At 40.2% G+C, this 14,408-nt stretch overlaps 1 protein-coding gene across 1 annotated transcript; it reads left to right on the top strand.

Moving 5' to 3' along the window:
- The first annotated feature begins 689 nt into the window (after nt 1-689).
- Nucleotides 690-10,142, top strand: LOC124262910 (OCIA domain-containing protein 1-like). The gene is made up of 8 exons (XM_046697506.1): nt 690-770; nt 1,602-1,671; nt 3,417-3,470; nt 4,243-4,290; nt 5,273-5,405; nt 6,284-6,438; nt 8,672-8,881; nt 9,624-10,142. Exons 1-8 carry the CDS (start codon nt 708-710, stop codon nt 9,662-9,664), a joined length of 774 nt encoding a protein of 257 aa, XP_046553462.1. The 5' UTR covers nt 690-707; the 3' UTR covers nt 9,665-10,142.
- Nucleotides 10,143-14,408: the final 4,266 nt, after the last annotated feature.

The raw sequence follows: 14,408 nt of genomic DNA, 5'->3' as shown, positions 1-14,408 counted from the left end.
ACACACACCCACACACACACACACACACACACCCTTATCTTTTGAAGTGGGTAGTGATGTAATGTTTCTCTGATACTTTAGTTATTAACTTATGACACACAAGTGATAACTATTAATTACACTTTATAGATTGTTGGATATTTATTTATTGATGAAGCTTTTAGATTGTGTATGTACATACATGTGTAAACTATATATTATCGCCCCCACCCCATTCCGGCGAATGTTAATCAAAGCCATTGAGGAACAAATATTATTTAATCACATGATATGAAATATTTATTTCATTAATTTTAGGAAGGATTTCAATATATGGACGAGCAAAGTCTTTATTACAAGAGCTACATTTCTTCGTTTGTTCTAACACCGCTATCAAGCAAGTGATGAAAAGAGCATCGATTGAGAGATAGATAGCTCTATGCAAATATATTGATAATCTAGGTGGTTTGTGTTTTTGGGAGGTATTTGTTTTATTTGTTTCATATTCATTGACACACGCTCATGATTTACTTGAAATCGTACACTCAAGTCTGCTCTTGGCAGATGTTTTTGAGGATGTGACAACGGTTTTGCAGTCTGGTTCCCTGTGTCTGCTGCGCTGGCGCTTCACCAGTGATCCACTCTGAGGGCTTTGTACTGTATATTTACGACCGCTTCTATGTCACACAAACAAGGGCGGGTAACTCTAATTTACCGTCGCCTTCAAGATGTCTGCGCCCAATGCTTCACAACAATATCAGGAGCAACGACAGGGCCAGCGGCCACGGGTGGTACGTATCTGGTTCATGATTTCAAGACGTGAGATTACCTTTGTACTCAAGGTTCAATGATTGTGCCCAAGTCGTTGTTCGTCTTGATTACTTGACCGAAACAACGATAGGTCATATCTGAAAACTGTTCCCGTCACGGTTCGTATGGTCTCTCCTAAAAATGACATTGAGCATTTGGAAATCAATTCTCCTCTGAATTCACGACCTTGTCCGCCTTGTCATTGCCTCTGGTTGTTGGTCAGAATCCCAACATTTTAACAAGGACGTGTCCACAAATTTTCTGTATTTATGAACAGGAAAATCAGGAAATATGCACAGATGACTGAGATGTACCGTTAGGTAAGTGATGAAATGATTCATAAAGTTGCACTAGTGTTCCAGTATCACAGTTCACTGATCTATTCCAGGTAAGACCCTAACTTATAACGATGAGCAAATATTTGTTTGAGTGACATTTTTAGAAGCTGGAAATGGCTTTCCCTAGTTTCAGTATGTTCAGTGACAAATATAAAGAAACATTTCATTTGGGGTGTCATAGATCTTTCTGTAACAGAAACATGTTGCCATGTTTAATTGCAGTCATTCTGATCTTGCTGGAATTTGATGAAAAAAATCAGTTAAATCAGATTATGATTGATAAAGTAAGTCGGTATATCTCATCAAAGTAATTTGCCCATCTTAGAAGTTGTAGACTCTGTAACTGCATTCAGAGTAGACAAATGTTTTTTTGAGATATCATTTTGTCCATGTACATTTTGACTTCATTTTTTATCGGTGCTGTTTTGTGTAGAAAATTGTAAAATATATTCAGATTGATCTCTTGAATTACAGCGCCATGCCTTGACGGAGGAAGAACAAGAAGTGATCAATGAATGCAATAGAGAAAGTTTTTATTACCGATGTAAGTGTACCCTACTAGAGAGAGATCACAAACAAAAAATATACAATGAAAATATATTTGTTTCATAGTGATAGACATCTATGTTACTACTCTAACACCAGAATCACATTTAATCAAGTTAAAGTTAAAAATGTTTTTATGAAACCAACAGGTATCTTTTTCAACAAACTCAAGTTTAATCTTGTTAATATAATGAATATTTGTTGCATTACTCTTCCAAATTCCCACATCCTAACAATAATCCAGTAATATCACAGCGGTGTGTAGGAAGACACATGAAAGCTTTGAAAATCATTATTATCAATACTATCAATAACAAAATAACTTAAATGGTATATTTGCCACAATTCAGTTATGAGTAATGCAGTTTGCCAGTCTAAGTAAACCTAGGCTCAGTATTATTCATTACACTGCTGTACTGAGTCTAACAAAATCTTGTGGAAGGTCGCCTTAGGTATCCTTTCCAATTGACCAATCAGAACACAGCTTACCAACACGAAAGTGGACATTCGCACATACCTTTGGAACTTTTACCTCGAAAAAGTTTGTACCCGAACGGTTCCGAATGCTATTTTCCGTACGATCAGTTCCTAGTGATGCATGCCACAGCAGTGAGTAAACATTCGCTGAAAATAGCGTTTTGTCAGTATTAAAGCATGTCAAATTGCGGAAATATTAGATGATTATAACCATGTCAACAGGAACCCAAAAGCGTATATACTACAGGTCAAATCTGTGTTTTATGCGGATTTTCATTTGTTGGGAGATATCAGTGTTGACGACCGAGGATGAGAAAATCCATTTTGTAAGTCCTGCCAAACCCTAAATAGTAGCCGTTGTCTTATTGGTTAAATTCGTTCGTCCGTCTCGCCTTTGATTGGACAGACCTTCCACAAGGTTTTGTTAGACTCAATATAGCAGTGTAACGAATAATTACTGAGCCTAAGTTTACTTAGACTGGCACTGATCTGAAAGGTCATCACATAACTAAATATGATATTGATGCTATGTTTTTCCAGTTCACCAATGTACAATGTTACTGTTAAAATAGTCTTCTTGAAATACACTAGTCACAAGATGATTTACAATATCTCATGCTGTTTGGTGTCACTCTGGAGTTATAATTTGTCATCAGCAATTCATGCTTGTTGTGAAAGGCGACTAACAGGATCAGATGTCAGACTTGTTCATTTGGACAATATATGTCATATCCCAGGTACTCATGATGTCAATCATTGGATTGTGTGGTCTCAACCACCATGCAGTTGGAATATTGTTGAGTGCTGCATAGAACTTCAAAGAAAGAAAAGATCTTGCAAATATATATTTTAAACAAATTGTAATATTCAAGAATATCTTAGAAATATCATTTCAATTATTCAAGGATTTGTTGATGAAGGACAGTGGATGAAAAGTACATTGGACATGAGAAAGTAGTCATTAATTATTATCATATATAATAAACATAAAGTGCTAAAAATACTAGACAAAAATGAATGTAAATCTTTGTGTTGGGCAGTATGCTCTTAAGGTGAACCTGTTCAGTCTGTTTTTCACATTCTCACACTCAAATGTTAAAGTTTGTAATATGTTGTACCAGAGGTACTCTGGTGTGTTGCTTTGATCACAATTTTGAAAGCATCAGGAAAGTTAGGACCCTGCAGATTGCTGAACATGCTTTATTAAAATGTTCAGGGGAAAACTGAAGTAATCGCTGACATGTATTTCTGTCCTTGTTCAACTAGGCCTGCCTCTCAGTTTGAGTCTGATGGCTGGAGTCCAGCTTCTTGTAAACAGGGGTAAGTAAAAAAATATACATTTGACAGCAACAAATCATCTTAAATGGCATGAAAGTTAGTCACTTGTCCATACCAATTTGTCACTTTAATTTGAGACATTGGCATGAAGAAGGGCAAAACTCAGTGTTTGCCATGACGCAGAAAACCTGTGTATTTGACGCACAAATTATCTCAAGTATGCAGTGAATTTGAAGCTTGCGTCATTGTTGAAGCAATGCTACTGGGCCCTTAGTTCAGATAATCTAAACTTCTAAAACTAAATGTTTGCCAGTTAACTGCTCAGTGCTGATTAAATACCTGACCTGCCTTACCTTGTTTTTGTCGTTATTAAACAATCACAGTTGATTTCTTGATGATAGTTCCAAACTGAAGTTGACTCCCCAAACAGGACCATGACTCCCTTTCATGACACCAAGGAGTCAAGATGACTCCTAACTTTTTATGCGTAGGGCAAAAACTTAAAACTTGTTTAACCAACGATCATGTTATGTGATTTGTATGTTCCTTATGTAAATACATTCTGAATCAAACATGTTAACCAATTTCTGCACATAATGTTCATCTGTATGTCTTGAGATAATCCCTGCGTCTGCTTTTCTAGACTGGCCTCTTTAAGGGATCACCTCTGTGGACCTGTGGAGTGGAAAACGATAGTTCAGTCCCCTGCCATGTCACACCAAATGACATTACTTGTTCTCGTATGACAATATTATGTCACATTTTTCATGTATTTAGTTGTACCACATATTTTTCTTCTCTTCTGTCATTTCAGGTGTTTTGGGACGTTCACCATCATATGGAATTTATCCAAAACATATTGGTGAGTCATTTCCTATTTTGAATGTATGGGTTTTTATTGGCTATGCTCACTAGACAGATTTTACATCACGAGCTTAAAAATGAAGAATGTCAACAGAGTGTTATCTTTATGTGGAATGAAAGCCAGTAGTGTACATTTTGGATTTTGGATGTACATCAGTAACAGTTGCTGTTTGCTTGGCCTGAGCTTCAGACTAGTAGCTAATGATGCAGACTACCAAATGAAGCATTAAATGCTGTTGGGAACAGTAGCTCTTGCCTCACACGTAAAAATGTCGTTTTCTGACTGGCTGAGCACTCTTCTATTATTTTCAATTTTTCCCCGCTTACAAGCAAGTAATATTTTCTGTGTTACCCTCTGGGAATGCCGAACTGTGGGAATTTATTTGGTATTTGGTGTTAGTAATTCTTTATCTCGAATAGTGCAGAAATTACCAATGTTTTGTGAATTTTAATAGATGGAAGGGAGATAACTCTAAATTTGTTTTTCTTGTCATCTGCTAGATTCTATGTCATCTGAAAATCTAGTATTGGCTAATTGCCTAACTCTGGTACTCCTTATTATGATCCGATACCCGTGCTTCAAACAGTTCAAAATTAACATTGAGGTGTTCGGTGAGATAAATACGTTCACTGGTCCCTCAGGGCCCATGGGTTGATGTACCCTCTAGGGAACTTAACAAAGAAGGTACATCAACCCATGCCCCTCTCATGACCAGTGAACAACTTATAATAGTACTTCACTGGAAAACGTTGAGTACTGGCATGGCAGTAACAAACCTTCTGGAATCTAATGCATAGTTACATGATCCTGATGCACCTAGGTACATAACCACACAAAGTGTCACAAAGAAGTTTAATGTTGATGATGTGTACTTCTGTTTAATTAGGTGCCTGTTTTATGAGACCTAAGAACCTCAAACTTGCTCACCAAGGGACCCAACACTGCCTGTTATAATGCTGATGTGTTTTTGTTGATGTAGGTGCCTGTGTCTTGGGCTTCATTGTGGGCAAGATGTCTTACTTTGACCAATGTAAGAAGAAAATAATTGCTAAAATTCCTAACAGCCACATAGGCTTGGCTGCAAGAGGGCTATTAAAACCGGAGGATGAAATGTAAGTATGAGAATTATGTGTATCTGTGATGCAGCAGCCATATCCCTCACATTACTGCCTTACTCAGATCGGAAAGCTGTACTTGGAGGACACCCTTGTATATTTTGATTGTAGGTGCTGATATTTGTTCAAGTAGAAAAAAAATCACAGAGAAAAAATGTTTTACCAAATTTGTTGTAAAAATTTACTAGACTGGGTGGAGTTCCTCGAAAATTGCATGGTTCCTTGAAGGGGAGAAGATTGTATGTCTTACAGTGCTTACTGAAAAATAATTTGTCTTATGCAAAAATCCTCCCTTTCAGTGCTTGCAAAATGGTGGTTGGGACTAAAGGTTCTGAAGTGTCCCAGGCCTGAGCCTCTGAAAGTTTAATGGGATTTTTTAATGCAGATGTAGAAATTGATTAAAATATAGAAAAAAAACTGTTCTTTCCTGCAACTCAATACTACTATTACAAGTTATAAATGAAATAAATGTCCCTAACAAATCATGTTGCCGTACATAAAGTTATGCTCTTCAATCCTGTTTTGAATAGTTGCTTTGTAGTTTGTCACAAGCTGTGTTGATTGACAGATTTTGTCTACTCATGTCCAACTCTGTTTTAAGCCAGTGTAATTTGAAAGTGGCGAGTGACTTTTAAGGCTAGCTCACTGGGTGAGCAATATTTTTAAACTATTTTACACAGTGGTCTTTTTTTTAAAACTATTTTACCAGTGGTCTTATAGTTATAATAATATCCTTGGTCACCACAAAATAGCAAGTGTCCACAACAAGCTTTATTTTGGAAATATTTTGCTGATATTAATCTAAAGTTAACTGTGATGTTGTATTGTGATATAACTAGAACCCTAAGTAGACTCTCACACTTGCTCCTCTGCAGGGCTCTTTATCAGTCAGCGTCACCTGTGGAAGGGAGACAACTCTCTGATATACCAAAGGATGAGATGCGCAGCACAGATTTTGACACAGATAAGACGCCGGCACAAATACCTAAAGGGCTTGACATCAATGACAGACCCAGTGTAGATCAGGAAGGTAGGTCTGGAAGGCTATGTTTGCAAAGAAATTAGAGGAAATTACTTTTCAGCATACTCGCTCTTTCACCAAATCTCACCTCACCTCATCTCACCCGAACACCTCCTTACCACACCTCACCCCATCCCTCCTTACCTATCCTCACCTAACCCTCCTTACCACACCTCTCCCCAACCCTCCTTACCTCACCCCAACCCTCTTCGTCTCACCCGCACCGTTCTTACCACACCTCACACCAACCCTCCTTACCACACCACACCTCAACCCACACCAACCCTCCTTACCACACCTCACCCCAATCCTCCTAACCACACCTCACCTCGCCCCACACAACCCTTCTTACCACACCTCACCCCACACAACCCTTCTTACCACACCTCGTGTCACCCCAACCCTCCTTACCACACCTCACCCCACACAACCCTTCTTACCACACCTCACCTCACCCCAACCCTCCTTACCACACCTCACCTCACCCCAAACCCTTCTTACCACACCTCACCCCACACAACCCCTTCTTACCACACCTCACCTCACACCCAACCCTCTTACCACACCTCACCTCACCCCAACCCTCCTTACCACACCTCCTCACCACACAACCCTTCTTACCACACCTCACCCCACACAACCCTTCTTACCACACCTCACCCCACACAACCCTTCTTACCACACCTCACCTCAACCCAACCCTCCTACCACACCTCAACCCACACAACCCTTTCTTACTCACACCCTCACCTCACCCCAACCCTCCTACCACACCTCACTCACCCCACACAACCCTCCTTACCACACCTCACCTCACCCCAACCCTCCTTACCACACCCTCACCCCACCACAACCCTCCTACCACACCTCACCTCACCCCAACCCTCCTACCACACCTCACCCCACACAACCCTTCTACCACACCTCACCTCACCCCAACCCTCCTTACCACACCCCACACCTCACCCCAACCCTCCTTACCACACCTCACCTCACCTCACCCCAACCCTCCTTACCACACCTCACCTCACCCCAACCCTCCTTACCACACCACCCCCAACCCTTCTTACCACACCTCACCTCACCCCAACCCTTCTTACCACACCTCACCTCACCCCAACCCTTCTTACCACACCTCACCACCCCCCCAACCCTTCTTACCACACCTCCCTCACCCCTCCAACCCTTCTACCTCACACCCAACCCTCTTACAACACCTCACCCACCCAAACCCTTCTTACCACACCCTCACCTCACACCAACCCTCTCTTACCACACCTCACCTCATCCCAACCCTTCTTACCAAACCTCACCTCACCCCAACCCTCGTACACCTCACCTCACGCCTCAATTCACCTCACCTCACCCCTCCTCAGGGGTGGCAGGTAGCCTAGTGGTTAAGGCGTTCACTCGTCATGCTGAAGACCCATGTTCGATTCCCCACATGGGCACAATGTGTGAAGCCCATTTCTGGTGTTCCCCGGTGTGATATTGCTGGAATATTGCTAAAAGCGGCGTAAAACCAACTCACTCACTCACCCCTCTTCAATTCACCTCACCCACCCCTCACCTCACCCCAACTGTCCTTATCACACCCCACCCCGCCTCACCTCACCACCTCCTATCAATAGACTGATGTCATATAGCTGCAACATACATTCACTGAGGAACTTAACTCACACATTTCCTCACAGCTCACTCATCTATTCACTCACTCCCCCTGCCCAGCTCATCTGCTCAATCATTCCCTGACTCACTCCCTTGCTCAGAGGTACAGATAAGCTGCGTATCTGCGTAAATTACGCAAATATTTATGTGAAAACTCAGTTCCTATTAAGTCTATTGTGTACAAGTACGCTTGAAGTTTTGTAAATACTCAATAAATGTGATCTTACATGCGTACAGACAAAAATGTCAAATCGTAGCTTGTGCATCCAGTATATAGATAAAATAACTGAAGTATATTGAGAAGTTCCATTTCAGGACATGAACTTGGCAACTTGCAGTCTTTCTTATCGTTTCCCATATTACAGATCAAATGTAAATCACAAACACTAACATTTAAACTTTATTATATTTTTAAAATTAATGGAAAATATCAAAATACCCAATTGAGTTTGAGTGAGGTGAGCACAATTTATTTCGTTACTCAAAGGAAAATTAGGATACCCAATTGAGATGAAGACAAGGGAGTACATAACTCAATGACCCAAAAAGTTATCTGTAGCTCTGCTCGCTCCAGGTTTTCCACTGCCAACTCAGGAAAAGGCGGCACCCAGCTTCAAGTCATATGACGATCTCAGGAACCAGAACCGCATGGACTTTGAGAGGAAGATGGCGTCCAGTGACAGCCCCTTGAACCAGCCACCATGGCCAGCACCAGCACCAACACCAGCACCACCATCATCTCAGGGGAGACCGTTCACTCGGCCAACCCCACGACAGGATACAAGTAGGTTTCCCGGCTGTGTAATCATATCTCACGCCAGACATTCCAGTTATTACTTGTAGTGCTGGTTGTCTCTCACAATAAACCGAGCTCAGGAATCCATCAAGAATTGGTTGTACTTATAAACCCCACCACAAAACTCAATAGAATGAGCAATACTGGGACACAGTTATAACATTGTGCAAACGAAACATGCAGGGATTAATACCACGATCGAGAATACCTCATGTTGAGACACGCATGCAAGTATGCTGTTTACATTGTAGTTTTATGAATCGGGAAACTACATTAGTTGCTTATGTCTTGATTTAGAAACAGACTTTTTAAGGTTTCATTTGATGTTACATTTTGTATGAACATTGATTGATCTCCCAAGCTCATTGATAATAGCTGACACAAGCATGATCAATCGATTGACCAATTATTTAATTAATTGCTCCAGCACTAATCAGGTGTGCACGTTTAGTATGAATATCACCCATTCACCACAAATTTTATTGTGTCACAATGTGAGGCACTACAAGAAAATGTATTTCCAAATGTACATTTGTTGTTTAGACCAATCACATCTGAAAAACAGGGTCACATGAAAGTATCTAGTTTGGGAACTTTGACACATCACTCTTTCAAATTATGATATCAGTACTTCAGAATAATTAGTCGGCAGGTTATTTATGTGTACAATTTTGCCTTTGGTATATATCCTTTTCCCTTCTCTTAATGCTTACAAATCTCTCTGCTACAGGCAAACCCAAGAACAAATATGGAGACGAATGGGACGAGTAGATGCAAGTTACCTCCCTTTAGGAAGAGGCGTGTGTGAAGTGACAGCACCATCAACTGGACCGTTCTCCTAATGTTTCTACAAAATATGAAATATCTCTTTGTGCAAAAGATGAAAGTATAAATAAAAGTATAAATACTGTATGTTCCTATAAAGACAAAATATGGTAACATGCATTGATTTTAAGCACTTGAATTACTAATACATTATGTGAAGGGATGGTTGTTAATATTTGTCTTAGCATACTGGTTGACAATATGATATATCTAATCATGTAAGGTATGTGTGTATGTGGTTAAAGAGCCTATGGATATGGTTACAGAGCTGTGGACTGTCTTGACCTTTTTCTTGTAAATTATCCAGGATTGTGAAAATATGTTAAAACTCTGCTTTGCTTGTGTAGAATGGCAAAAATAGTTGACTGAGTTATGTATATAAAATGTGTGTATGAAAAGTGAAATAAAGTGAGTCATTTCTAAAGTGTTGTTCTCATTGATCAGTTAACATCTCCCTGTGCTATGGAATCTACTGTAGTGAGATGGCATTGGATCACTGGAGCATGGGAGTAAGTGTTAGTGAGCATCCCTTAGTCAGTCTCCAGGTGATAGAGACATCAGGAGTAGAATGGTTTGGCAAGTCTAGACTGCCTCACCTCAAGGCATTAAGGAGTGTTCAAGGCTCCATTTGGATTTCATTTTATGTTTCATTGATATATACTTGTAAAAAAACGTTATCATTTTTCTTTAATTAATGTCAATGTTAGTCCCAGCATACGCCTGTGAAAGGGGACTTAACAATTTATTATTCTGTTTGGAGTGATTGTATATACATATAGATGTAGGCCCAATGTGAGACATCGACCGTGTTGTTTTGCTTAGACGAATTGTAACCGTTGGGTTTCTTTCTGATAAAGCGCCCTGGTCTTGTTTGCGTGCATGTGTCGTTTCCTGACATGTCGGCTTCAGAGAGCTACCTCATTATACCATGATACCAGGTTAACACAGATAGCCCGCTCATTATACCAACTTTCGAGTCGACAAATCCTTATGCCAAATACCAGACAGGCTAACATACCACTACCAAAACTACCGTTCGAATCCCGGATGGGACTCAACCCCCACCCCCCAAAGTACTAGAATCTGTACTTTACTTAGAAAGTGTAATCTCAAATACAATATATGTTATATTTGACCACTTTCTAAAATGGCATTGTGTATTTCATACCATATTTAACGTGTTTGGGTATGGTGCGGACATAATTATATTTCATTGGACGAATAAGGAAACTAAATGGGCGGCAATCTTGTGTCACACGAGATAAGCACGGTCAATATGACTGAAGAATCAGAAAAGAAATACGAGCACTCCTAGACAGAATAGGTCAGCAGCAATATATGCATGTATGAGAGGATTTTATCAGTGTATGAAATAAGGCCCGTCCGAGGCGGTCTAGATTTCTGACGGACGGTCTAAATTTACCGCTAGCCAGCCCGATGGTCTGGTAAATTTTTTAGATGTTCCATACATCTGAGTAAATTTATCATATTTCGTCAAGTTAAATCCATTCAGGGCTGGTAACATTTTGAGTGAGTGAGTGAGTATGGTTTTACGCCGCTTTTAGCAATATTCCAGCAATATCACGGCGGGGGACACCAGAAATAGGCTTCACACATTGTACCCATGTGGGGAATCGAACCCTGGTCTTCGGAGTGACGAGCGAACGCTTTAACCACTAGGCTACCCCACCGCCCCGGCAACATTTTGAAGTCTGGCTGAATTTTTGGCTTATTTCATACACTGATTTTATGCATCGGGTGGTCTGACATGGTACTCCGACGGCGATCGCTGCTTATAATGTAACTCCCTGATTTGTCTGGTGCAGAGTCTTATTTATAGACCTCTGCCATAGATGATGTACATTGCCACTACGAAGTTAAACAACAAACAATAACGCATGGTTAACATTTCCATGTTGTAAAGTAATGATGAGGTTATGTAAACATGTTGATCGATGGAGATGATATACAAATTTACAAATGTCTGGCATAAACTGTTATTGACATACGGACGACTCTTCCGTGTGTTTCGGCCATGGACCCAGTTCGAAAAGGCTATGAACCCGTGTTTCCGTCACAGCTGACAAGGCAATCTTGGTGCTAAGACTATCTCCCATACATGGATGAAATCTATCTCTCCCCCGCCGTGGTGTTGCTGGAATATTGCTAAAAGCGGCGTAAAACCAAACTCAGTCAGTCAATACTCTACACACCAACCCAGTGGGCGTTCAATACTCTACACACCAACCCAGTGGGCGTTCATACCAGACACAAAACAGCATATTGCTCATAACGCAATGCACTAGTAAGGATACACACTCGATACAATCCAGACATCACCCCAGGGGGCGTTTATACAATGTACATTCTACAACAGTCACTAAACAACATCGTGTTTGCACGTAATGCTATAGTTAGGATACCGACACACTCTATGCAATCCAGACATCACCCCAGGGGGCGTTTATACAATGTACATTCTACAACAGTCACTAAACAACATCGTGTTTGCACGTAATGCTATAGTTAGGATACCCGACACACTCTATACAATCTACAATAGCCACAAGACAACGTAGAGTTAATCATTATCAAATAAACAATCCTAAACAGTAATACAGAGTAATTGTGAGATATATTAACGACGCCACGTTCCGCATAGACCTAACGGTTGCGCCAAGGGTAACACATAGTAAAGAGATAGATTAAAGTTCCAATAGATTAAAGTTAACATAGAATAGCAATGGTAAAGATTTATCGAACTTGAAGAAAATAAAGCTACACACCTGAGTGAATGTACTAGACAGCCACCCCTGATTTGTGACTGTCATCCATAATATATATATATTCTAGCTATCGCAAATAATCGCGTTTACAGATAAAACTTACGATAACGTTGTTATTGTGAACGTGAGATTATGTCATTTAGTTGGACCGAAGCATCTATGGCCAGTCGCCAGTATGCCACGGTATATGTGGCACGCACGCAACGTGATTTGACCAACGTGGAATACAAACCGCCGTAAAGACAGATAAACGTGATGCACCTTGGTTCTATAAGCTTTAGAGATACTGGTCGAACCCGGGCCTTCGGCCGTATTAAGTCCGATGCTCGTTATCAATGTGACCCTTGACAGGTTTAAGATTGAGGAACGTGGTCAGATAATCTGTAATATTCCCAGTTTTCAATAACACATATCGGTATAAAATATTGGTAAACCTTTGTCCATTTTTTCCGTGTTAATAGTATCCCCCTGTTCTTTTAAAATATCGTCCCGAAATTTCAATAAACAAAAATGACATCATACAGTACATTGTTTGAACATATTTTATTCAGTGTTGAAATGGATTGGGCACAAGTTATGTAACTTATTACCGCCCGCTCCCATCAGAAACATGAACAATAATGATTGGACGTAATGGATGGACATAATAATATTGAGACATATTATTGATTAATTGAAGCGCTTACTTCGTACAATGTATTTATGCACATGTCTAAAGATATTTTCATTGATAGTATTTGGCAGAGCAGGGTTGCCGTAAAGAATGGTATCAATGTCTAACTGAACTTTTGATAGTTCAAAGTCTTTCTTCAGATCAAAACGGCAACTGACAAATTTTGGACATTTTAAGAAGAAATGGTTAGCATGTACATGACGAGTGATGGGTACATTGTGGTAAGGAAACAACTGGTACCGCGTACCCATGATGGCTGACGAGAACATGTGTACAGGCATTGATCATAAGTCAAATGATCGTAATGGTGTTAGATCAGATATACACGGACGTACAAATAAATGCATAAATCGAATTGCCAACATCGGCGCAGCAAAATATTACAATAAGTTCAACGGAATGTCTGACGTGTACACACAAAACACAAGTGAGCGGCTGTCCAGCTCGTACAAACAAAACAATGGACATTTCCACCGAGCGGCAAAATCTTGCTCGCGGCTGACCATATAGTCGGAATACCTGACTGATAAGTACATATATGACATATAGAAACAGAAACATAATGTGCGCAATGCGTCGTCGGTTGCATATGAATGTAATATTTTCATGGAAACAGTAAGATCCTTGAAATTGGGAGTCTTATATTGTGAGCCTAGACTCGGCAAGGCTAGCAGATATTGTGATCTGCTCTAAACAAAGTAAGGACGTGAAGAGAAGGGAACCTAACCAACTTCAAAAGCCTAAACTGACATATAATGAAAAAATCATTCAAATGAATTTGGCTTGACGATATTTCTACGAATCGCATATTGTGAGACAGGGACCCGAAGATACTTACTTCCGCCGGTATCATAGTTAAGAGTAAACTCACAGTGGCGAAACAAAGTAATACAATACATACTGGGTATACAGTCTCCACTAAATAGCGCGGTGAATATGCCTAGCAATGGGTCTCCATAACATAGGTATACTCTTACAATAGCTGTTTCGACAGGGAACGACTATATCATATCTTTCCCAATGAGTACTTGTATATTTGATGCTCACATGTTCAAAAAGGATGACATGAAAATGTAAGCAGGAAATCATATTGTATTGAATAGCTTATGGAAAGCTATTATCTATAGTGACGGTTATAGACCTACAAAGTATGAGAAAATCCCTAAAACCGGGAGTCTGGTTTGTATGGGAAGACTCGGATCCCGCAGATAACGTTGATCTGCACTAAATG

Source organism: Haliotis rubra, unplaced genomic scaffold, assembly GCF_003918875.1.
Source record: "Haliotis rubra isolate DU_JTF1 unplaced genomic scaffold, ASM391887v1 Scf86, whole genome shotgun sequence".
In the NCBI taxonomy this organism is placed as follows: Eukaryota; Metazoa; Mollusca; class Gastropoda; order Lepetellida; family Haliotidae; genus Haliotis; species Haliotis rubra.
This window is presented reverse-complemented; position numbering and strand designations above follow the sequence as displayed.

Coding starts and splice junctions, on each gene's coding strand:
- LOC124262910 (XM_046697506.1), top strand. CDS start 708: ATGTCTGCGCCCAATGCTTCACAACAATATCAGGAGCAACGACAGGGC. Junction 4,291..5,272: donor AATTTATCCAAAACATATTG/GTGAGTCATTTC, acceptor TTGTTGATGTAG/GTGCCTGTGTCTTGGGCTTC. Junction 5,406..6,283: donor TTAAAACCGGAGGATGAAAT/GTAAGTATGAGA, acceptor GCTCCTCTGCAG/GGCTCTTTATCAGTCAGCGT.